Source organism: Capsicum annuum, chromosome 1 (genome assembly GCF_002878395.1).
Source record: "Capsicum annuum cultivar UCD-10X-F1 chromosome 1, UCD10Xv1.1, whole genome shotgun sequence".
NCBI classification, from domain to species: Eukaryota; Viridiplantae; Streptophyta; class Magnoliopsida; order Solanales; family Solanaceae; genus Capsicum; species Capsicum annuum.
In genome coordinates, this window is record NC_061111.1 from 182,320,394 (window position 1) to 182,346,563 (window position 26,170).

Genomic DNA, 26,170 nt, shown 5'->3' on the forward strand with positions numbered 1-26,170 from the left:
CAACTCTTTATTTTCAAAATAAATTTTCAAATTATGTTTACCTTCACAATGTTCTCACTTCGTAAATACCTAATAAGATAACTTGTTACTTGAGTTACTCAATTTTCATATTTCAAAGATTACTAATGAAATTTGAGTGTCAATTGTGCAAACTAGAAGACTTGACACACGACTTGCGAATAGGGGTGGCAACAAGATGGTGGGGTGTGGGCGTGTTTAAGCATATGCGATGCAGGGCGAATTGAGATAAGTGCGGTTGTGGTGCGATACGGATCAAAAGTAAAAATAATTTATTTTCTGCGGAACTGGTGTGGGTTAGGGCTTCAGATTTTTTTTTGGGAGGGGGTGAGGGGAGAGGGGGCTTTAGAAATTTAAATCTTAGAAAATGCCCTTTTGTTTTTCTTCTGATACCATAATCTGCTTCAGTTTAATTCTTCCACTTTGAGCCTTTGTGCCTCTATTTGATAAATAGCTTTAGAGTTTACGGAATTAGTAAGGGGCCTAAGGCCCTTGTGTCTGAAAAAGTGATTACATAAATTCTACTATTAGAGTTACATGCCATAACTTTTTTGGGAAAAGTAGTTCCTAGTATGTCTGCTTCCATTTCTTTGTCCATATATATAGGAGGAACTAACAAACCTTGTGGCTTGTCCAAAACTGCACTTTTGGCCCTTCTTTTATTAGTAAATCTGTAACTCTATTTTATTCTCTACATGTGTGTCTAAGATCCGAAGCTCCCAACACCTACGTCAGCCACCTGCACTCCAAAATGATGTTAGCACACATGATATATACTATTGTCTAATGCTTATAATGAACTACATGGAGTCAGTATTGATTACAAAAGAGGTTAGATTCCTATCTAAAGCAAGTTTTAAGCATTCTAGGATGGCCAGTAGTTTTTCCTAGAGAGTTGAGACGTGGCTGTAGGCTTTAGTGAAACCTATTATCCAATCACCTCTTGAGTTTCTAATCACACACCTTATCCCACCTTTACCTGGTTGTCTCCTAACAACTCAATCTATGTTGAGTTTAAAGGTTTCAGGTTCAGGGGGTTTCCATCTGACTTGGATCGTAATGGTGAGGTTCTTGCCTAAAGGGTGATTATCCACAAGGAGGTAGAATTTAGTAGTAATGGCTATAGTGTGGGCTGTAGAGATCTGAGAGTGTTTGTTGTTTAAAAGGTTATTATTCCTATTAAGCCAAATGTTCCACAAGCAGAAGGAAATGATGTGATCCCAAGTAAGCTAGCTATTGAATTGCTTGTTCTTGATAGCCTTCCAGTATTAAGCCAGTTAGCATCTGTTATGGCTGTAGAACCAAAGTTTTGGATAGAGACACTAATGCTGGCCATCTTATTCCAAAATGTGGTGGTGCTTTCATATTTAAAAAATATGTGATTAATATCTTTCTCTTGGTTAGTGCATTGAGTGTAGTGGTTATTAATGGGTAAGCCAATGTTATGGAAGTAGCTTTCAGTGGGCAGTTTCTTGTGATGGAAAAGCCAAATAAAGATTTTCACTTTGTTAGGAGCTTTGAGATGTCAAATCCACTGGAAATCTTTTCCTATAGGTCTATGGTGAGTCTGTGAGTCATCAATGGAGTGGTAAGCAAGCTTCATGAAAAATTTACCATTCTTGGTATTGTTCAAGAAATTTTCCTATTAGTATGATTAGGGATGGAGTAGTTCTGAATAATACAAGAGAGTTCAACGACAATTGGAAGGATATAAGACCAAGGTCACATTTACTATTAGAGCATATGGAGTGGACCCTAAGCTAGTCTTCACCTTTGTTGAGGGGACCCTGAATTTGGGATCTGATGGACTCCAAGTTGGGAATCCATTTATCATGAAAAACCTAATTCTATTCCCCTTATTAATGGTTCATCTAATGTTCTTCTGACAGATGTCCCACCTTGCTTGATGCACTTTCAAACATTAGAGGATATTTTCCTTCTTTGTTTGTTGTTATGGGGTCTACAGTACTTATTGTAAATCATTTTGTTCAGGAAGCTTGTGTATTGTGATACATTGTCCAAGCTAGGATGGCATGCTGCGCTTTGTTTTGGAGCTCACTTCTTTGGATACCTAGGCCACCTTTATCTTTTGGGAGAGTAAGAGTGTCCCAGCCTACTAAATGGATTTTTTTTTTCAGCAATATTACCCCAGAAAAAGTTACCACTGGATTCTATTAATAGCCTTGGTAGTTTTGCAAGGGAGACTGGTGAATTGTGAGAGGAAACACTGCCCAGGGTGGCTTTTGCTAAAAATGATCCTGCCAGTCATATTGAGCATTTTAGTTTTCCATCCTGCAAGCTTGATATGCATCCTATCAATAATGTATTGGAAACCATTATTGGTAATTTGAAGATTCAAGTATGTGTCTCTCTCTCTCTCTCTCTCTCTCTCTATATATATATATATATATATATATATATATATATAATGTCCTCACCTCTTGTTCTAAAGAAGCAAAAAAAAAAAACTACATTAAATGCTTTTGATAAAAATTATAATAAAGTTAATATATTTGTTGATGTCATACAGGATCATAATTTTAAAAAGACCAAACACATTGTCAGATATCTAAATTTGATCTAAACTTTTACTTTGACATTTAAAGTCGACGTTGTTCATTTAAACACCTAAATCAACCTCTAATTCTGTCATTTTGACATCTTTTGCTGACATGATAAAGTGAGGATCATACACTCATTTAAAGAGCGTGAGAAGCTTATTTAGACGATTTTTATTTTATTTTCTTTTCCATTTTCAGCCACCGTTTTTGATTTCCTAAAACTTAAACTTTTTCTATGGTGAATGAAGGTGTTAAGCTATTTAATGCTTCATTTTCAGCCCTAGCAACATGACTAGTACTAGATGCGCCTTTAGTACTTGAAGCACAATAATCACTCACTTTAAAAAACTTTATTATTTTTTTTGGTTTAAACCATCTAGTGTTTGATATTCGTTTTTTAGAAGTCTGACTATATCCGAATTCATTCCGTGTCGGGCTCTATTTGGGAGGAGAGCTCCCAACAGAGTGTTTGTTCATACCCAGGATCAAACGCTCGATCTCTGGGTAGGTTGGGCAGCCCCTTTCCGCTGCTCCACTTTAAAACACTTTGAATAGACGGAAAACTAGTTATTTTACAATAAACAAGTATTTGAAAAGGAAGACTATTTTTAACCGAGGAAGAAACAATTCCTTTTCCAAGAGGATTAACGAAAACACAATACATTTATCTTTCAGTTACATCCCAATTAAGTAGAAAATCTCAGAGATTGAATTGCAGTTTATTTTCTTGCTCAATTAGGGTTGTGGAAAAATTTGATTATCTCATAGCTTTGAACCATGATCCGTGTGAATTGTTCATCACAGAAGATGGATGACCACAAAACTATGGTCTGCAGATGTGAGAATTGTTCAATCGAAAATCTTCCAAAGTAAATTGTTCAATTGAAAATCTTCAAAAGTAAATTATTCAATTGAAAAATCTTTCTCTATGAAAACTACCGTAGAGGAGACGAAAGCAAAAAACACAATTTGAATTGACTTATTTGAAAAGGTGAATTAACTGCAACATGATTCATGGGAAGGGGGTGGAATTGTTTCTGCGAAAAAGAAAATAAAAAGAGAAGGTATGTTGAAGGAGGAGATTGGGGTGGGGTGGGGTGGCGTGGGGCGGGGGCTAGAAGATTTTAAAATAATTTCTTGAAGAAAAAAAAAAAGAAGTTAAAATACCACGTGAATTATTTGATTTGTTGTTTTCCACGTCATCGGATAGTGTATTTGCACTCTCCTTATTTGTTTTATTAATTGTCAAAAGGTGTTAAAATAACACACCAAACACTACTTTGAGTGTTTAAAATGAACAATGCTTAGTTGAGACATCAAATTGAGTGTTTAAAATGAACAATGCTTAGTTGAGACATCAAAATGAAAGTTGTCCCAAATTTAAGTGTCTGATAATGTATTTGGTCTTTCAGAAATGTTGTTATACATTGACACTAAATAAATTTATCTTGCTTTTTTTTAAAAAAATAAACATAAATTTCCTAATTAACATTATAAATTTCAGTGAAGTTACAATTTTTTTTTTTTTCAAAAAGGTAAGGCTGTGCAATGCATAGGTATGAGTATGGGCAAGTTTATGCAAATTAAAAGGTTCTACGGTGGGTGGGGAGGAGTTAAATTCGAGTTAGGAAGAAACCCACACCACAGCCACACCATCCCGCCATCCCTTCTTGCAAAGAAACCAATGGGTGAACTCTTAAGCATATGTTAAAACGTGTTTAGGACGCACCGATGCTTGGGGCGTAAACCTAACAACACAATCTCCCACACGAGGCCCCAGCACATTTTGCCCGATCAGGCACGAGTCCAGTCGAAGCCCAAAAAGCAACATAGTGGGTTTACAGCTTAAGCAAGGAAAAAACCTGAGGAATAGTTTTTCGACACATGGAAACTGGAATAGGTCGATTTCACTGGAGGCTACAGCAGTAAGTGGAAAAGAGGCGCCTTCTTACGCAAATTCAATTAAATTCTAGCAAGCCACGACGACAAATTTTTGTTATGGTTTTAACCAGCTGTCTCATCAGTAGATGGTGGAAACCAGCTGAGAAGCAGTTAAAATACAAACTGTCAAAGAGCTGAACTCTCCGCGTATATTACCATTTGCCATCTTAACTCATTTCACGCCAACCAACAGAGTATGATACCATTTAAATATTGCAGGCCCCATGAATTGTCTTGTTTTGAAGCCATGCAATTGAAATGACCACACAGAAAACAGCAATGCTAACGGACTACGTTTTATTACAGTTAATGATTGTCCACAAGAACTAGTACACACTGAAAAACAGCGCTATAATCATGTATGGTTGGTTCACCCTAATACAGAAGGCATCACATGATAAAAATATAGATAGGCTCAGCCGCTCCAATGAAACTTTATTCCAACACACCCTTCCACTAGCTGCTAAATCTTCACCGCACGGGAGTAATTAACCCTGGAGGCCGATAATACCTGACAAGAGGGACAATACGACATGTTACTACAAACATAATTATGGACATACTTAGATATGAACGCAAAAGAATCTTGCATGTTTCTATTTTCACTTGAAACAATTAGCCTAAAGAATCAATTGAAAGAGAACCACAGAGAGATTGAACTAATGACTATAGCTAACCTCCACTGTTAAAATGACGAAAAGCAGATCAGTCACAAAAACAACAAATCTAGTCCCAGAATGTAAACAACGGAAGACAATTAGTACTTACCACAAGCAACCCTTCCGCCAGCGTTTCCAGTGGTTTTGCTGAGCTCATGTCCACCTAAAACAGCAGGAAAACAAATTTTATGCCAGATTACGTGATAGAGGGTTTCAAATATGTGTTTAAAAGAATTTATATTCCAATCCTGTCCTCCTTTTATTCCGTAGTTTTGATGTTCCTACACCAGGCACCAGGTTTCTTTATCCTAATCTCATAATATCATTGTATGCCCACTATATTTACTGCAACTATAGTCCACTTCCCTACCTTCTATGGTAGGAAACAAATTGATACTTGCTAATGCAGATCATCGTCTTCAAATATTTGCATTTGCGGCCTCGCGATCTGCAAAATAAGGAACATCCTTCTTGCAGTCCAACCACTCCGAGCACACACATTAAAAGGATAACCTATAGGTCTTAATCCAGCCTCAACCCCGAAGGATTTAATAGTAATTTTAGATGGATAAACCAAAGGCCTCGCAATGACTAAACAGTAAGCAAAAAGAGCACTCAAAAGCTTATCTTTGTAATATATTCTTCTCATTAGTTCTTTCAATCCACCTTTCTTTCAATCAATCACACATCCCTATTTCGGGCTAAAATCAATTTACATTCAACATCGGCAATCAAAAAAACAATTTAACACCTATTCATTCCTAGAGGGTGTGTATATAGAGATCACATCCTAATTCTTCAAGGAGATTTACCATCATACAGGACTGCACACTTCCCTTCCCACTTGAATTTCGAGACAGCAATTACCTGGTGTTATTTTCTGCTCAATATACAGAGAATGGCAAATCCATTGAAGGAAGATAAAGATGAGACCTTACGGATGCCGCGAAGATGTGTTAAAGAAAATAGTGGATCCTTGCCGGTGAGTTCATGGTTTGACTAAACAGATTAGATCCCCTTTCTCTTCCACTTTGCCCAGAGTCTTAATTGAATGAACTTCATCATTTACAACAAATTTAACCGAGAACATATGACATGAACAATCAAATCTGGACTTCTTAACCTATGACGCAAACAATCACATCTGGACTTCCTACTTCTGAGATCCGTAATATTTTCAATTAATATACTGAATCTTCCAAATTGACTCTCCTAAAAGAACACACATGAAATGGAAATATGGTTTCTATACTCCTTGGACCAGCGGTGAAGTGAAAGCTTAGTTAAAACTATATGTCAAGCACTATGGACATAATGGAATGTTGTTGGCCGCAAACTAAAATAAAAAGTTGAGTGTCAAGGTTATATGTATTTTATCTCTTACTTCTTATCCTCTTTCGTCTTTCACATTCTGTTGTATTAAATAAAAGCATGCCGTACTCGGCTCATCATAAGTTTAGTTACTGGAGTAGAGAAACTAACCCTTTCCAAGATCATCAGGATCAGCATGAACAACTACAGCTCTTCCAATGATGGATTGTGGACCAGTGAGAGGAATCTTTTAAAATTCAGGTTGCAAATTAGTTCATGATCAAGTATAGGGCAAGATTAAAGCTTAGAGTTCAACAAATAATTTACCTGCTCGTCGGTAATAGTAAAAGAAGCAGTACCTGAAATTTTTTGCAATGATTTAACACCGTTAGCGATGCTAACTAATTTCAAATTATGCGAGGAGAGAAAGAGAGGGCAGGCAATAACCTCTTTGAAATCAATTTTGGCTTCATTGAGCAAAATAATTGTGTTTCAAGACAATACAACTATGGGTAAACCTTTACTGCAACAGAATTTTTTTTTTTTCCAAAAGGCAGTGGGATCACCACTATACACCATGCCAAACCAAAGTACACTAGGCATAGAAGATAATTGAAATCTTTAAATTGCAGACATTTGATTTGAAATAAAATAAGGAAAGCAACAACCAGGCAAAGTTCAAGAATTAAACAAGGAACACTAACCATCTTCTCCAACTGTGATGTTACCAAGATCACCAGCATGACGGTTCTCATCTTCAGGAGCACCATGTTCCTTACCAGCAGGATTGTAATGTGGTCCTGCAAGTTAACAAAGAAGAAATTCAAAATGAAAGAAACAATCCAAGAGTCATTTCTATGTCCCTGTCTCAAGTAGATAAAGTCACCTGTTGACATGCAGCCATTTGTGGTATCACCAAGGGCATGTACATGGAAGCCATGAAGTCCAGGTTTTAGGCCAGAGACATTTCCGGTAACTGTGGTTGGAGCTGTATGCATTACATCGATTAGAGGTCATCCATGATAAATGCATGAATAAACAAGTTTACCATCATTAAAGTAAATTACCATCTCCATCTTGACTGAAGAGGATGGTGCCACTAACACATTCACTGCTGCTAAGGACGGCGACAGCCTTCACCATTTTTGTATGTGATCTAGAAAATTATGATATAAGAGTCTGTTATCAAGACAAGACATATAAGAACCAATACGAAGCACATTAATAATTTAATATGCAGCTCACCTCATAAGATGATAGACAACATTTCCTTATACAAGTTTGAATTTATAAATAGAAAATCGCAATTAGCCAAGCAGTTAGAAACATAAAACAAGACTTTCAGTCACAAGCCAGGCAATACATAGTTCATCTCGGAAACTAGTCAATCACATAAATTGACATCCAAACGCTAGGCATTCCATTTCTTCATCTCAACAATATAAGCTTGGATATTTAAAGGGAGGCATTCCATTTCTTCATCTCAACAGTATAAGCTTGGATATTTAAGGGGGGGGGGGGGGGCAAAAAAACTTGGTCATGTTTGTTTGAAAGAACAAAGAAACAATTCTTTAGTTTTCCAAACAAGCCCAAACTGTGTTGTTTTTAGAAATAAAACAAATTTTGTTTTGAAACACTAGACATCGTATCTTTGACCCAAACATTCCCAAATCCTCAAGTTTTCCACACCCCACCCAAAAAAAAAAAAATGCAAACCAAAAAACGGTGTCCCAAAAGAAATACTCACATAAAACAGAAAGGGAACTGCTTTCTAATCCAAGCGCCATAAAAGAAAGACAGTAAACATCTACTTTAGCAGGACGTGATCATACACACGACTAATTAAAAAGGCAAACCATAAATTTATGGGCAAAAGTCCATAAAAATTGCAACAAGTGAACCCACAACTTTAAAAATACTACGAGTTGTGCTAAGAACCTAAAGATTTAACCCATAAGGTTGAAATCTTGAATCGGCAGACGAATCTTAGCAAGGTGAAGATGACATCCTAAGAACCTAAAAGATTGACTCTTTCTTTATCTTCCTAAGAACCTAAAAGATTGATCCCGTAAGGTTTAAATCTTAATGTTTACTAAACAATCAGCATAAAAGTAAGCTCAAAAGGCAGACACGACAGAGTCAAAATAGAAAGTACAAGAGAGGTCTAGATCTGCTAAATCAAAAGTTAATTCAAGACCAAATCCAGATCTAGACTAATGATATGGTACCGCGTGAGAATCAAGCGAAAACAAATCAAATGAATACTCAAAAATCACCGTGATACAACATCGGATAGTCGCATAAATCGAATATATATATAGAACAAGATCCTATTGTAAAATACTGATGCAGAACTTGTGAAGAAGAGGAATCGGGAAAAAATGAATTACCTCAGGGTACCCCTTGTTTGGCTAGAGAGAGAGAGAGAGAGAGAGAGAGAGAGATAGTGTGCTGATAACGAGAAGCTGGTTAATAGTAATTGCCAAATAAAGGGTGAAATCTCTGCCTGCTTTTATTATTGGGAGATATGACTGACATGTTGAGGGGTTGGTAGGTGGCCGGCTAGTGTATGGTTAGCGTCGTATTCCTTTTGCCAACTACCTCTACGCGCCTTGCCCCTCTACGTTCAATTCACCCGTTTAGAACTATCTAGAACGCAACTTCTAAGTTCAAACAAGGCACCTATCTGGTTTTTGTTCAGAATTGGAGATATCACGTGTGATGACCTACCACATAATCATGCCATGTGGTATAAAGTTGTCCATATGGAAGGCTTACATGAGAAGATCGTGAGTACATGGTGTAAAAATGTGAGCAAGTTGTCAAGTGTTGCGGAGAGGAGCAAAGGAGGTCTGTAACATGACGAAGAATGTCACCAATAAGAGCAAGGAAGCATTGTCTGAAGTCGTGTCAAGTGATGAGCTTACATCTCAAGAGCTATCTACCATAGAGAGGAGTAAAAAAGAAGTAGATGTCCTGCTCGAGAACGGCTCGCTTGGTAAGGAGTGACTCATAAAGGTTAATGTAGGGATAAACGTCATTGATATCTCTGTCCAACATTTGAGGAAAATGGATGGGACCCTTAACGTTCTTGAGGGGCACACTCTTGAAGAGATTGAGAAAATCTGAAATAGCTTGGAGGGGTGTATGCATGTCGAGATAGAGTTAAGGTAAACCATTACTACCTTAGAGCGCAGATTCATGGAAATATTGAGCGTTATCTATGTTACGAAAGCAAAGGTGAAAGCACTCGAGGAGCAGGTTAACGATTGCGTGACTGAAGCAGCCACAAATATCCCTGTAATGAGGGAGCTAAGATCGAGGTTCATAATCTACTAGAGTTCATAAGGGTTTGTGATGAACATAAGGTAGAGATCTTTCTTTGGCAATTGGAAAATTATTTCAAGCACGGGAAAGTAAAGGCCGATAAAGCCAAGATCAACACCGTTGTGTTGTATTATGGACTTTCATGTTGTGGTGGAGATGGAAGGTGGCAGATGTTGAGATGGGTCTATGTACTATTAATATGTCGGATCAATTTAAGGTCGAGTTCAAGCGTCAGTTCTTCCCAATTCATGTCTTGTACGAGGAAAGATGCAAACTCAGGGAGTTGAAGCAGACAGGGAACGTACGTGTAATAACCTGTTCCATTGTTATTAAAAAACACCTTATTATGAGTACGGGTTGTAGAAAGTTTTGAAAATTCGATCTTAAATAGTGTGGGACGTCACAACTAAAAATTTTGGAATTTGAAATTTTGGATCGAGCTGACGTCATCCTACTCGCGCTATAACGACATTGCCATAACGACTAGCTAGCCGCTATAGCGGGATGACGCGACCAACAACCCTAGGTGCAATATTATATATTTTTTTCTCTTCTTCAGTTGTAAAAAGGACGAGGTTCATTTAAAAACCTTCTTAGGATTACCTCATGTCTTGAGTATAATGGAGAGGAGGGATTTTCGCATTCATGTGGTAAAACCAATGGTTTTCCGCTATATTTCAGGGCAGAATTCATCTTCGCGAAGCCATAAACGCGCATTTATGCCTCCATAGTAGCTATCTGACGTCCATGTAGGCTAGGTTTAATTGAGTAGTTTAGACTTGAGCTAGAAAGTACAAATATGACATAAATCAATGGGAGATTGCATGCTTAGGTCTTCGCGCACGGGGTTTGGATGGATTAAACGGATAAAAACTCAATTAATTTAAGGGAAAATTGCTATTATTTGAGATAATGAATTTGATTATGAAATTATGTGTTACTTTATTGTTGTTGTTCATCCTTGTATGATTAATGATGATGTTGTACTCGAAATTTGGTTTAAACCTAATTAAATGCTTTTGTTAAGGGTGGTTAATAGTTATGGATTCAAAAGAAGCTATGTTGGTAACCAGAGTGATGGAAAATCAATAATGTACCTAATTGTTAGGATGAATGGTTGGAGTGGGTCATAAGTCATAACCCACATGTTATACGTGTAAATTGTAGGTAATGGTTTTAATGTAGTTGAAATCCAATTTTATGTTATATGTGCATGATAATTAACTCTTAGTATTGCTTGTACGATGCATGTTCAAGAAAAGTGTATGATTGTTTGATATCCTAAGTGTTAATCGCATACAATGAACTTGTATGAAAGCTTGTTAGATATTTACAAGTGTTATTCTATTATCATCGTGGTTGTGATTGTTGTGATATCTGCCATTATTATAGAATGTATCGATATCTGAAGACCTCCACAGGACTGGTTGATATAAGATTCGCAGACACTTGATGTCTGAAGTTTGGTACATGGACAAGAGTCCGTTTACAATAGGTCATGACTGTTGATACTTAATTTTTGCCTTCCATAACTAAGTTTAGTTATGAGTTTTCTTGATTTTAAATAAAATTATAATATTTATTTTATCATTGCATCAACATCTTCTACAGATAGCTTACCAAGAATAGCAAAGGAAATTTGAAACACCCTGGGTTTTGATCTCTAGAGATTTTCTTGAGTATGACCTTCTGGACATTATACGATTGGGGGTACTTATCGTATGATAGGGTATGGTTTAGGGGGTCTTGGTCGTATGATAGGGTACAGTTTAGTGGGTCTTGATCGTATGATAATCAGTGTGTGGTAGGTCATTCACTGTCGTAGGTACGACTAGACTCCATACGATTCGTCTAGAGATGGTACGAGTGGTAAGGTCCAATTAGTAGGTTAGACAGTGTCAACCTCTTTTGATTCTGTCTTGGTTACGGTTTATGGGTACTACTCGTATGCTATGGGTACGATTTGGGCAAAGAGAGTTGTGTGGTGGACAGTGTGTGATGTCCACTATTCTGTCTAGGATATGAGTGGTGGGTACCACTCGTATGTTGTGTATCGAGTCTAGGGGGGAAGTCGTACACTCCTGCGCACATTTTTCAGTTTTTAAATTGAGGGTATTGTGGATATTTTCCCTTTTGCGCAACTTAAAACCTACGTCTTATAACTTCCTTAGGCATTATTTTATTAGCTATAAAAAACACATCAAATAGACTCTCAAACACTCCCAAATCTTCAAGGTCAAAAACACTTAGGGTTTTCATGAAGCATATCAATTGGGGCTTTCAAGGGTGATTCTCTCCATCTACTTTGGTATCTAGGGCATGCTACTCCTCCCTCATTGTTAGTTCAACTAAATTCATGTTTTAATGAATGATTTTCATGATTTAATTATGGGTATTGTTTGGTTTTGAATTATATGTTGGGGTTTATGGTTATTAATGGTTGATTTATGTTTTCCCATGTTTTTACTTATTGTTTTCATATTATAATGGTGGTTTGTACATGTGGCTGCATGGGAATGGTCAATTGGACTTGGTTTTGGTTTTGAAAACTATATGCCCTTAACATGCTTGTTAAAATTCCTATGAGAATGCTGTTACTAAATAATTGGACTTTTATTGAAAACTTTGTATAGTATAATATGGTAATGGAACCTAAATTGGTTAGATGATTTTAATGGCTAAATGGTAAGGCTTTGGTGGCCATGGATTTGATTTAAAACCTTGTGGGGTACACGAAAATACCCCAAGTGACTTTTATAACGGAGTCTACGGGGTACATGGAAATTTCCTAAGTGATTGGCTAAGGACATTGCCTGCAAGCTATAGTCGGTATGACGATACCATTTCTTATAACCTTGGTTAATAATATATGTAATTGGTGGTTTGACTGTGTGCTAATGGTTTTAATTGGGCAATAATGGTGGGATGTGATAGCTAACTGTGAAGGTGTGAGTCTAATGGACGGACACCGAAAACTCATGTTTGCCGACATGAGGATTGGTCATGGCGACCATATACTTGTGGGGTACACGGAAATCCCCTAAGTTATACCTGTATATATGTATTATGGAGGGTGAAGGGTACACGAAAATCCCCTTCCTCTATGATATCTCCGGTTTGTGTGGCTATACGCATTGGGGCCCGTTCAGGGGGTAACACTGGACCCATATAGCCCGCGGGTGGTTCTAGGACAGTTAAGCAACACATACCCAGATTAATGGTTTTAAAGACAGGCTAAACCCAATTCCCTTCCCCGGCATGGATTATATATGTATATGTATGGTTGTGCTTGCACATGGTTGCTTACTTGGTTTCAAATGTTTGCATTATTTTATCCTTATCCTGAGTGCATGCTAGCATTCACCCGCTAACCCGTCTTCGGGCGCTGTATCCCTACGCAATGTAGGAACCGTCCATACTACTCCACCTGCTCAGTGATTGGATTCGGGAACAGCTTGTGTCAGATTGAAGTGGTGAGCTTCCATACTCCGGAAGGGTCAATTTCATGTTATGGACTTCTCTATATACTTTTGTTATTTCTTAGACTTTGGTTTTGGCTATGGTCGGGGGCATGTCTCAATGGGAAATTGTTTTACTTTTGAATAGAGTCTTTGTGGGACTACTTTGGGTTGGTATGGGTGGTGTCGGCAATGGTGTCAGCCTTGGCATTGGTATTGGGGCAGATATCGATTGATTGTATTTTATTTATGATTGCTCCATTTTGTTATGTTACATATATATATATATATATTCGAAATTCATCCAACATTGGGTGTAGGGTTGCTATGGTTGGGTATTGGGGATGGTCTTCAATCCCGGTTGGGCTTGAGGCATCAACACGACTAGGCCTTGGTTCGGGTCGTGTCAAAATTCCACTAAGAACTTCTATTGATAAAAGAGTTAATTCAAGTGCAGTACTTACTGTAACAAGAACAATGGACTTATTCTCAAGCACTTGCTGCGACAATATAGTATTCTCTTCCACGCAACCTTTTTTTGATGAAATCCTTATTTCCTTTCATGTGAATTCCCCAACGATGAATTTCAAACTTGTGGGGCCTTATCTATTCCATTTTTCAAGCCTCGAAGAAAACCCCCACCCTTCGAACTCATTTTTGGATCAATTTAAAGCCCAAAAAGGTTTTAAAAAGGTTAAAGGATCTGTTGAGCGCCTCGTGGCTATGTCATAATAGATTTGAAAAGTTGCCCTGGATTTGTTTTGTTGTTCGAATCCTTTTTTTAAAGAAGAATTTAATGGTCAAGTAAGAAATAAGAGTAGTGATTATATTTGATAAAAGAAAAAAATATAATAGTTGGAATGTGGATCCTCAAGCCCAGCCATTGTGCAGCTTCTGTATAGAAACTAAGGAGTCCGTCTAAACCCAAATGAGTTTATAACCCTCCCCCCAGTTGGGAGAAATAGGGGATATCTCAATCGGAGGAAGGAATAGGGAAATATCATATGTACACTGTCAGAATTCTCATATGAGGTCATCTTCTAGGAGTTTTGGGTCGAGACCAGATCCTAAACAACAAAAGCTCCAAAATAGGAAAATGAGCCTAAAACCCAAACGAACTATCTGATAACCAAATTAACAGTTCCGTCTAGTAATAAATGACTTGTAGCTGCTCTGTGAAGGCTTAAAATACTAGAAATGCACGCAAGTCAAGGGAATGAACTATAGTATCATTACAATATCCACTACTAAAAGAACTTTCAGCCGTAAAAGTCAATGGATAGAAAGATAATAAAAGCTCGAAGGGATGAGGTACTAGGCCCGCATGCTTTGATCACGACTTCCTAGATAGCCTCTAAAAAGAGATAACACATCCAAGGGATTTTGCCATAGGTATCCCTTTTCCAACCAACTTCCTCACTTCACTTCTCAAACAACTAAAACTTAATCTCAACCACCAATTGGCCTCCAACTAAACCTAGAAAGGGTAATACACGCAAATTTGAACCACGATACACTGATACCAGCACAACCAATCGAAGACTCATCCAATCCAAAGGCACACCAAGGTATGACTCATGCAACTAACTTCAACACCCAAATATATTCTTTTCTTTGCCTTTCCCAACCTGATATATACTTCAAACCAAGTAGAAAGTCTCTTGAGTCCTGTCCGTACAACTCCATGACACTAACCTCGAAGGACTGAAGTTGATCTACTGAGAATCCATAATTGCAAGCATGAGAATAAACACATAAGACGTTACTTGAACACACAAATGGAGATAATCAAGGTCTGCAATCAATGCCACTGCTACAACTAGTCCAAATGACCTTCAAAACTGACAAACGAAGTCTGAAGCACACACACTTACCATAGAACGATCCATATCAGGATGTTTCATCAAACAAGCATGAAGCCATGTTAAATCTAACTACTACTCTTGCTGAGTAGATTATCCCAAAATTTTGGTGAAAAACTAAAAATCAAGGTCAAGACTGAAGAAATCAATACCATGCCAATGGACTATCATCTAAATATCTAACGATTCCAATCAATCCTAACTGAAAAAGACTGAATAGGTAGACGCAAAGTATGCTTATCTAGCCAATAGATAAAACCCTAGCTAAGATAAATCTAAACACGAAAGATGCACCCAAGCTCTACAACTCCAAGATGAAATCACAAGACTAAAGCTGAATCACATGATCTCAACTATGAAAAACTACCCTGCAAATGGGCAAGCATCCACACTCCAAATCTATCATAACCTCCAAGTCGCCAGTCCAAGACGTCAATTACAATTGAGCCCATAAGTCTGAACTAAGGCTAAATACCCAAATTTACCTTACTATATGAGTCAGACATATCCTACTAGATCATGCCAGAGCTGAAATCAGAACGCAACTGAAGAACAAAACCGTAATGGAGGATATATCACCTACTGAAAGCTCAAGCAGTCCACTCTATATTTACTTGAGGGCATGAACTACCAACGCATACCCAATAACTCACCACGGTTGCAAACTATATTAGTAATAGTCAAAACTCTAATAACTTGAAGAAATGCAAATTTAACCAAAAACTGGTCAATCCAATACTTCATCTAGGGAAAGAATATCTAAATTGCCAACTTAAGAAGCGATCACAGAAAATATCACCTATCTCCATCTGCTATAATTCCATTAACACAAGAACTACATCACAGCAAGAACAGAGTACCCCACTCTGCATTGATACTAAGATTAAATCTATCACCAGGAGACGAACCCAACAAACCTGAAAGGTGTATCCAAGACCTCTCGACATCAACATCAAGGCCACTACCGGTGATGAACTAGACAAATCAAAAGAGCGAATCCCAAACTGGTTAACCTAGAAGACAGGCTATATATAGAGAAAAGGGAAACTAGTACTAGAATCTCAATAAACCAGAAGGCAAGCCCTAGAACCTCAAACTCAGAAATAAAAAATGAAACTGAATATCCAACTCTAGAATCGTAGAAGACCACCCTACATTCTCTTTGATAGCCTACTCAACAACCGATTGACCCTCGCTAACAAGAGAGAAAACAACCAACCTCGCCTCGCTATAAGAGAGAAATCATTCAACTAAGCTAACCGCCCAATCCAATGAATAATAATCGTGAGGAATGGAATTCTATCTAGATAACTTTATCCTAGCCATCCCCCAAGTGAGGATCGATAAACATCAAACAATGATAATAATAACAACAATAATAGAAACATCAGTATCAGGAATAGGTGGTATCAAAAATGAAAATCAATATCAAGTACCACTCTAGGGCTATAAGAAGGCCAATATGCCCAGGTAAATGAGAATTGAACTCAAATGCTACACCCACAAGGAAATACCAAAACTAATTCACTTTATACACTACTAAAAGAAATTATCTACAAGGGGAAGTCATATAATCATGAACTCTATATCAAGGCACACAACACCTAATATAAATCTACCAAGGTACAATCATCGACGGGTATGAAAACCCCAAAACACTCAAATAAAAGGGTAAAGACAGAAAATAAAGAGAGCATCTATCATGGTGGAATTCAAAGTCACACACCTAACGTGCGTGAGAAAGAATAAATTTGGGTGGGTCCAAACTCGGACTGAGCGCCTGAATTATCAACTGAGGAATTAAGTGCACTACCTCTAATCGAGGGGGCCAAAATACTATAAGACGAATCTGGATGAGCTAAAAAACTAATGATTCTATATTAAGGACACTCTTTGGATTAATGAACAATGTCTCTGCAGTCGCAGCAAACCCTGAAGCCCTAACCTGGCAAGAAATACGAGCTGACCCTAAGTGGCTGACAGACTGACGTTAAGGGCACTCCATAACATCCCTCAAGAGCTCTAGGCTGGCGGGGGCCACATGCCAACTTGTATGAGCAACCAACTCACGTATGAGGCACTTCCTAGACCAATAGCCAATCTCACCACAACTATGACAAACTCCTGAAATACTCTGAGGTACTTCACCCTTTGATCCTGAATGGACACCATGGCCTAAAGACCCATATCAAATACTCTATAAGTCCTAATAAGAACTCTAACCACTGCGATTATGATAACTGATCTGAGAACTACCCCTAGTCTGAGATGCAAGTTATGGAAAATCGATAGGCTGTAAGTAAATCTTACCTTTGTCGGGAGGATCCTTATTCCCAGATGGAATATCAGTAGCATCATAATAATGACATAACCTCTTACCACCAACTCCATAAGTCTTAATACATTCTCCCTTTGTGGCCCTTACTTGGTCAATAACCTGAGAGAAAGAAGACTCAGCTGATATCAAATGCTCCGACACCAAATGAAGTGGTAGAGCTAATCCTCTAACAAATCAACACACCATATCTTGCTCGAAAAATATTGCATAGAAATACTTCTGATCCACTCAAGAAACCTAATCTCTACTCTGAAACCGATAATAAATCCTGCTGAACACCAACAAACCCAAATTTAACCTGAGAATTGCTCGAAGAACCTGATGCTGTGAGGTATCTACAAAAAGACTTGGCATCCTAATATTGAATTTCAAAAGACTGAAGCAATCATGAGCTCCACCGGAGCTTGAGTTGGCCCCGAATCCTCTGACTGACATTGAAGGTCTTTGACATCTATCCCTGACTCTTTAGTTTGATGTTATGCTGAAGCTCTGGAAATGTATGTCAAAGTCAAGTTCGTATTTATCGATAACCTCACATCATTCATTTGGGACAGAATAGAATTAAAGAATGTACTTGAGGCTCATAGGGATATGAACACACGATAAAGAGTCAAGAATAAAATTTTCTAAAAATGCCTTATAGCCTTCTAAAGATAGATTATGGAAGTCTCGCACTGATCCGTAGGACTCTACTAGACACTTAGTTCTTGTACCAACACATCGGTAATCCTGACTCTAATACCATTTTGTCACGACCTAATTTTTCAGGTCATGATGACGCCTATTATAACCCACCAGTAGGTAAGCCAACTCGTAGTCTGGAATTACTAGTAACGGACTACCAAGATAAATGAATAAAGATAGCGGAATAATTATAATAAAAGACTAAAATATATAAGGCAGTCCCAAAATCTGGTGGAATGATACAAGTCAAATGGACACCTTAGCTTTCGATGACATCATTCAAAGTCACTACGTGAAGAGTCAAGCTTTGGTCGCATGAAGGGCCCGGGATCATGCTTGGAGGGCCATCTTGAGCATGCCATTAAAAACACCCAAGTGTGGAAGATTGCTTGGAGGCTTGAAGACTTGAAGACTCTCGGGTTTGGGCCACACTTAGGGGTTCACGATTTTGGTTTCCTTTATTAAGGGCACTTTGGTTAGCCTTGAGGGCATTTTGGTCATTTAGATTTATCTAAATAACACTCTATGGCCACCTTACCTCATTAAGGGCATTAGAGTTATTTTTTTCTTTCTTTTGTAATATACTATATATAGTCTCTTTTAGGTCTTTTCCCATTAGTTTATGAAGAATGATATTTTAAAACATTGAAAATCCTCTCTCTTGAGAGTAGAACACCTTAGTGTAGTTCTTAGTTAGGGATTGGAATAGCCATTATAGTTTAGGGTTTGGAAAAGCTAATATTATTCTTTGCTTGGAAATAGTGGATCTTGAGGTGAGTTGATTCCCTTGGCGGTTACCGTAAGAGTGTGGTTTTGATTATTACATTCATTAGGGGTTAGTGCTGAAATACACTTGGTTCTTAACATTGTAATGATCTTGGTCTCACTATTTATCCTTTACTTTCTTGTAATATTATTGTGTTGTTCATATTGCCTACTCTCAGCCTTGGGGTGTTCTTGTACCCGGAGTTGTTGTTCTTCTTGTTCTTCATTTTATGTGTTGTTAATATAGTTTGGTTGGCTGGAAAATAGGTGTTAAACACCTTGTTATCATCTCTTTCTTTTTCTTATTGTGAATCTGAGAGTGGTTTTCAAATAGGTCCTCGGGTTCTTGAACTTGTGGACTGATTTTGGTGTGTGTTTTGTGCCTTCCATTGTTGTTTTTGTGTCATGGAATGAATATAATAGCTTCTAACATAACGATAAGATTACAAATGAAGCATTAAATAAATATATAGGTACAACCCATCTCTAAATACAACATAGAGATTAGTCTAGTATATAAGAGGGAGAGCTCACCTTAAGTTCCGAACCATAGATACTCTGCATGATGCACACAATAACAAGGAGAAACCGTACTATGATCTGCAGGCTGCAGAAGTGTAGTATGGTTACCAAACAAGTGTTAATCAGTAGGCAACTACCGATTGAGCTCCAAAGATAATGCAAATATAAATAACAAACAAGAAGGACTATAAACTATACCCAAATGTCTAGGAAACTAACATAATAAAACTAATTAGGCAATAAGAATTAACTATACCATCCTAGCCATACTCAGGAGCCTAATAACTATATCATATATCGTTGGCCAATATACAAATAAAGAGCCGCAGAAAGATGTGTATAGTAGTATACAAGGTAAAAGAATGGATACACAACTCAAATGAATGAAGAAAGGGCTAATATATGGTAACACGATAGTTATACATACACACACACACATATATATATATACAAGACTATCTTAAGGGTACAACCTAAGGTTGTCATACTAGCATCTTAAGGCCTCCTAATCATAGTAAGGACTAGTGCTAACATAATCAAGATCCCTAATCCATACATCTATACATGAGATGATTATCCATAGTAAAATAACCGTAAAAGAGAAAGGATTAGAATTATACCTCCAATCTTAGTATCAGTCTAATAATAAACATGTCATGAACTAATCATAATAACTATAATATAGTAATCGGCTAGTCCAGACAAATAATACCTAAACCGAGCGTCATACCCAAAAAGTCCAATCAGCACACAACACACAACAAGCAATACTCATCACCTATACCTATGCAACCCCTCATAAGGCTGATAAATCTAAGGGATACTGGTGATAGGCAATGCACATGTAAGGATGAATGCAAAGTAAAATCCATACTACCATAACCAATCTAATTGTCATAAAATAACCCAGTGTATACACCTTGTCCAGCTTGACGGATCGCAAAGCCAAGACATACAACAACCTTTCTTCTACTAGGGTGCTCTAAAAAGTGAGGCATTCTGATACTGAAAGAAGATTTGACAGATGTTTTTCTTATACTTATTATAGATTTGGAATTGGAGAGGTACATTGATGCCAATATGGTGGAGGTAGCTATTAGTGGATAATCTATTATGCATGAGAAGCCGTAAAAAAGTTTTAATCTTGTTAGCGGTATGAGCTTTCCATACGAGATTAAAGTCTTTCCCTTGGGCCTCGCCTTGGTCAGTATTTTTAAGATAGGAGTACATGCTCCCAGTGCTGAAGACATCATTGGTTGTATGGTCCCAAATGGGTTTGTTTTTCTCATTACAGTTTTAGATAAAATGGATAATGAGAATCATGTTTTTGATGGTAGAGGAGAGCTCTATGGAAAGTCTGGAGAAGTCCCAAGTCCCATTGATGAAAGATCACTAATGGTTGTGTTGTACTCCTTGCTATTCAAGGGTCTATGGATGATACTTCTGAGGTTTCCAAGGTGGGGAATAAAGGTATATTCAAGGAAATTGACCTTTTTTCCTTTACCTATTCTCCACCTGATGAATTTAGTTCGTTTTTCAATCCTTTACGAATATTTTTCCAGGTTCTAGAGGCCCCTTTTTTGCCAGGGGGTTCTCTAGTGGGGATGTAGTATTTAGAGAGAAGAACTTGTCCCTAGAGGCCCTATTTCTCAATTCACTTTTGTGAAGCCCAATACCACCTTTGGCCTTGGTGTTGGTCAGAACTTCCTCGCTAAGGAGATGAAGCTTCTTCTTCTCAGCGCATCTACCCCATATAAAGTTTCTTTGGATATTATTAATAGACTCATTGATTTTGCTAGAGTTCTTAACATAATGCATGATATGGGTAGGGATTCTACTCAGGGTAGATTTGGTAAGAACAGTCCTCCTAGTCATGTTAAGGAATTTAGTTTTCCACCAAACTAACCTGACATTCATATTGTCCAGGATAAATTGGAAGTCACTGTTCTTGGGTTTTTTTTAGTAAAGATAGAGTCGCCAAGGTATTTCCCAAAGCTGGTACTTGGCTGAACGTTGAGAATCTGATAGCACATAGAAGAATTAGCAGTGGTATAATTCTTAGAGAACACCACTTTAGACTTGGTATGATTTATGGTTTTCTAGAAAAGTAGCTGAAGGTCTTGTGAATGTTAACAATGGTGTGACAGTTGGGAGCATTTACTTTAGCAAGCAGACTTAGATCATCAGCAAAAAAGAGGTGGGAAATTTTAGGTCCACCTGTAGAGATACTGATGGGGGTCCAAATTTTGGCATGGACTTTGAATTCAATTCCCCTTGAGAGTCTTTCCACGCACATGATGAACAGGTAGGGGACATGGGATCCCCTTGCCTGATCCCCCTAGATGGTTTAAAGAAGGGAGTTTTCCTTCCATTTACTAGGGCAGGAATGGAGGTGGTAGTAACACAAGACATGATGATCATGGTGAGGTTTTGAGAAAAACCAAAGGACTAAAGAGGGTTCTTGATGAAAGAACATTGAATTTTGTCAAAAGCTTTTTCTAGGTGTCTTAAGGATTATGTTGGAGGATTTGCCTTTTATCTTGCATAAGTGAGTTATGTACTCGTTAATGATGATGGCATGGTCAACAACTCTTCTATTAGCTAGGAATATATCTTGATTGGGACCTATGATGGTAAGTATATAAGGCTTAATTCTATTGAAATTTTAGTCACTAATTAATAACTGGTATTACACAAGCTTATAGGTCAAAGTTCTTCAAGAAGATGGCATTCGTGCATTTTAGAATGAGGCAAAGAAGGGTGGCATTGCTATCAGAAGGCATGGTATTTCTAGAGAATACCTCCTTGTAAAAAGTTGTTGTTTTTTGGCCAATCCCAACCCAGAATTTTTTGAAAAAAAAGAATGAAGTCCATCCGACCCAGGAGCTTTGAGAGACTTGAATGATTTAAGGGCCAAGAAAAGTTTAGAATCTTACAGTGAAGCTGTCAGATTACTTCTCATTTCCTCAGTAAGGACATTAGTGGAGTTTGGAGGGGTGAAATGGCTATTGGGGCAGTGGGTTTGCCTAGCATTATAGAAACTGGTGAAATGGTCCAGGACATGGCAGTTTATGCTTTTCTCTCCAACTATAGTATTGCCTATCTTATCATGAAGTTCAATGATTTTATTCTTTCTTCTTCTATTGATAGTGGAGGCATAAAAGAAGGAGGTGTTGGCATCTCCCTAGGTGACCCGGGTGATTCTAGACTTGGTTCTCCAAAAGTCTTCCTCACATTTGAGAATTCCTTCATATTCATAAGGGAGGTCATTTTCAAGATTTTGAAGGAAGAAGCTAGTATGGTAGTTACTAGACTTTTGGATTACATCAAGTCTAGCAATAATCTACTTTTTTTTAAAGATATTTCCAAAGACATTGTTGTTTCAGTCAGAGGCTTGATCATGGAAGTTCTTTATAGATTGTTAGAGGGTATTTAGAGGGGTGAAGTAGTCATCTATAATATTTTTGAAAGTTGGGTGGCTGCACCACATGGGCTCGAACCTAAAGGGTTTGCTATTAGAACCATGGATTCTTTTAAAGAGAGAGACAAGAAGAGGACAATGGTCATATTTAGTTTTGGGGAGGTGTGTGACAAGGGCCTTATAGAAGTGGTTTATCAATGAGTTCTTTGCCACACATCTATTTAACCTTTTCAGAATAAGGTTGGTTCTATTTTTGTGTCTCTTATTTGTCTCAGTATATTTACACCCTCTAAACCCTAAGTCAATCATATTGTAATAATTCAGACAATCCCATAACCTATTAACTATATTATTATTTATGGGAGCCTCTCCAAGTTTTCATTGGCTTTCAGGACTTCATTGAAGTTCCCACTAATCAACCAATCCCTTTTAAAAGTAGTTGAGATATAACATAGTTCATCACATAAGATGGTACATATATTAAGGTCACGACTAGCATAAATAGTAGAGAGCATCCAGGGTTTAGGGTCTAAATTTACCTTGACAATAGTATGGATGCCTTGAGGAGAGATGGAGAAGTTTTGAAGTTTCACAATGTCCTCTTTCTACATAATAACAATACTCTCCTTGAGGCCAGTGGCACTTGAATCTAGGTGAGAATCAAAGTAGAGTAACTCAGTGAGGTTCTTATGATTAACCATTTGGTTTCAAGAAGAGCAACCATAGCAGGGTTATGAGTTTTAATAAGAGAATCACATTGATGCCGGAAGAAAGCACTATTCGCCTTCCGGCGTTCCAAATTTTAAAGTTCATGAGTTCAGATGGGTTGGGGGTGGACAATCTAGTGACTTTTTCCCCTTGTCCTTCTGGGGAGGCTTCTCTTGGTATGAATAAGGGCTCAGCGAAATCATTGTACTAGTCTAGTTTGTCATGTTCCTCAGGCATAGATTGAAGGACCTCATCTCCTTTGGACATAGTATTGTAGTAGTTGTGCTGTAAGGCTCTTCATATTCTTTTCGAAGGGTTTTTTCAAGAATGGAGAATTTGGTTTTGGCTCCCCAAACGTTGCTAGGAATTGTTCAATCTCTGCATTTGTCTGCTGTATTTCCTCTAGCATTATAGGTTTTTCTTTTCCTTGGCCTTCGACTACGTTGACTACCACTCGTGTTGGTATTAGGATGGGATTGTTCGATGGTGGTGTCCATGGCACAAACTTTAGTGTCTCTAGTTTTTAGAGGTAAAGAAAGTTAGGGTAGAATAGAATGCTCTTGAACATGTGAGTCATAAGCGAGTTTAACTCGTTGGAGTTTATCATGTTCAGCGTTCCTAACGTTTGGGCTTGGAGCACTGTCTGAGCCCAAAGTTGGTACCCCAGTCCCTCGGCTATATGATCCACACCTTCTTTTACTATTTGTGTCATCCAAATAGAGTTCAGGATCACTAGAATTATTGGCTGGTCTCCTATTATGACATAATGAGAGATTGACTTGCCTTTGAGTACTAGTTCTGCCCGTGAGGTTGGAATCCGATAGGGAAGATGTGGTTTCTATACAAAGATCGGAGGTTCCTCCAATGAAGATAGTGTCGAGAAAGATGAGTTTGCTATTTTGGGATGTTGGTGAGACTGGCAAATGAGAATTGGGGCTTTAGGGATCCTTCATTTGATTAGGGATAAAGTGGGTGAAGGATTTAATTGACATAACTGTGTTGGTCATGTCAACCGTCTCAGGGTGATGATTAGCCCTATTAGCGACGGGATTAATCTCTCTAGAATATGCAGAGACGGTCTTCATTGGGGTCTTTATTGGAGTCTTTATATTATGGTGGGGGTGGGCCCCCTTGGAGCCGTCGGCATTAAGAGTGACGTAAATATTGTGTTTAGTGGAGGAGTGAGGGGGTTGGTGTAATTAACCCTTTCCCCTGCAAAAGAGCGGGAGTTGACTTTAGAAAGGCTGCTTTTAGCAGTTTCTTCTTGGGCAGTAGGGCCTGTAGGTCCAGTTTCCACTTTCTGTTTCTCCTTTGGGTGTACTCAAGTGTTATTAGAGTAATTAATATTTTTTATTAGCACATAATTAACCGTGTTTTGGGGGGAGTTGGAAATGAGGTTGAAAGAACTGTGCCCAAGGAACTTACCTGCAGAGGTGTCATATGTTTTTACCTGGGTTGATCCTCCTTGTTGGTTTTGTCTCCTTTCATGGATAGGGAATTTCTGGTATGAGATCTCCGTTTGGTGAAGGAGACAGTTTACCACTCTTCAGTTTTTGATTTTTTTTTTTGGTTGGTTTACAGGTGGCGTTTCATTTCTTTTGGTAGGTATACTGTGCAAAAAAACATAACTCGATAGAGTAAGCCCCAGTCTGCCGCATTCCGTGCATAGGACACCCTGCCCTTCATAGACCACTTTTTGCTTATGACTTCCAATTATTACTTAGGTCTTAACCGGCATATCCAATGGTACTTGGATGCAAATTCTGGCATAGCGTCCCCTAAGGATTCAGGATGTGTAGGTATCAATCTTCAACAATGCTCCCAGCTTGTTACCAACTTTTTCCAGAATTGCTTTGTCGTAGAATTCTGTTGGTAACTGTGGAAGGTGTGTCTAGATAGCCGCATAAGTTTGTGTGGTAAATTTGGTTCCCATTATCAAACTGTTAACAAGCTTCCAATTACAAACCAGGGGCCTCCATGAAGTGTTTTTGCCAAGTTTTCTTGTTTGTTGAATTTTGCCATGTAAAAGTCACATTCTAAATCAATCAAAGTTAAGAGTTCAGTTGGTTTCCAAAGCTGCACTAACTTTGATTTCAGATAATTCCAAAGCTGCACTAACTTTGATTTCAGATAATTGTGAGTTATTCTTTTGGTAAATAGTTTCACGATAACTGCAAATTGCCATAGCTGGTAGATTCTCTTTATGTCTTCCCTTGTTAGTTGGATAGCCTCCTCTTCATTAGTTTGCTTTTCAATGATTTTGCCATTTAAATTATTGTAGCACATATTTATAGAGCTGCTCTTATTTAAGAGTCTCTTTGAAACTGTCTTCTAGTATGTCCAAGTGGGAGTTGTCTTTTCTATAATGGCCATTGGGTCTGGTGGTTCCGGTAGAGTTGGTGGAATGAAAGGCGAGGTTCCTGATGCCCGCGGTCGGACATGGACATTCTCTAGGAGTTGATCTTTCTTCTAGAGAGATCTTTTTTAAAGCAATTGGATGAATAGTTATCTCCATACACTACTTTGCATCTTGAAAATTGTGCATGTGCCTTTTGATACTTTCGTACCCCGACGACACCTCAATGCATTTTGTCG

At 38.0% G+C, this 26,170-nt stretch overlaps 1 protein-coding gene across 4 annotated transcripts; it reads right to left on the reverse strand.

Moving 5' to 3' along the window:
* Positions 1–4,695: 4,695 nt before the first annotated feature.
* Positions 4,696–9,142, reverse strand: LOC107842480 (superoxide dismutase [Cu-Zn]). 4 transcript variants are annotated; one of them, NM_001398339.1, is made up of 8 exons: positions 8,881–8,949; positions 7,558–7,646; positions 7,377–7,478; positions 7,195–7,290; positions 6,818–6,849; positions 6,662–6,737; positions 5,289–5,342; positions 4,696–5,031 (listed from the first exon to the last, which is right to left on the reverse strand). In NM_001398339.1, the coding sequence occupies exons 2-8, from the start codon at positions 7,631–7,633 to the stop codon at positions 5,009–5,011; spliced, it is 459 nt and encodes a 152-aa protein (NP_001385268.1). In that variant the 5' UTR covers positions 7,634–7,646; positions 8,881–8,949; the 3' UTR covers positions 4,696–5,008. The 4 variants fall into 4 exon arrangements, with proteins under 4 accessions (NP_001385268.1, XP_047263695.1, NP_001385269.1 ...); XM_047407739.1 differs by lacking the exon at positions 8,881–8,949 and adding an exon at positions 8,767–8,873; NM_001398340.1 differs by having other exon boundaries at positions 4,797–5,031; positions 7,558–7,669; positions 8,881–8,952.
* Between the last annotated feature and the right edge of the window lie 17,028 nt (positions 9,143–26,170).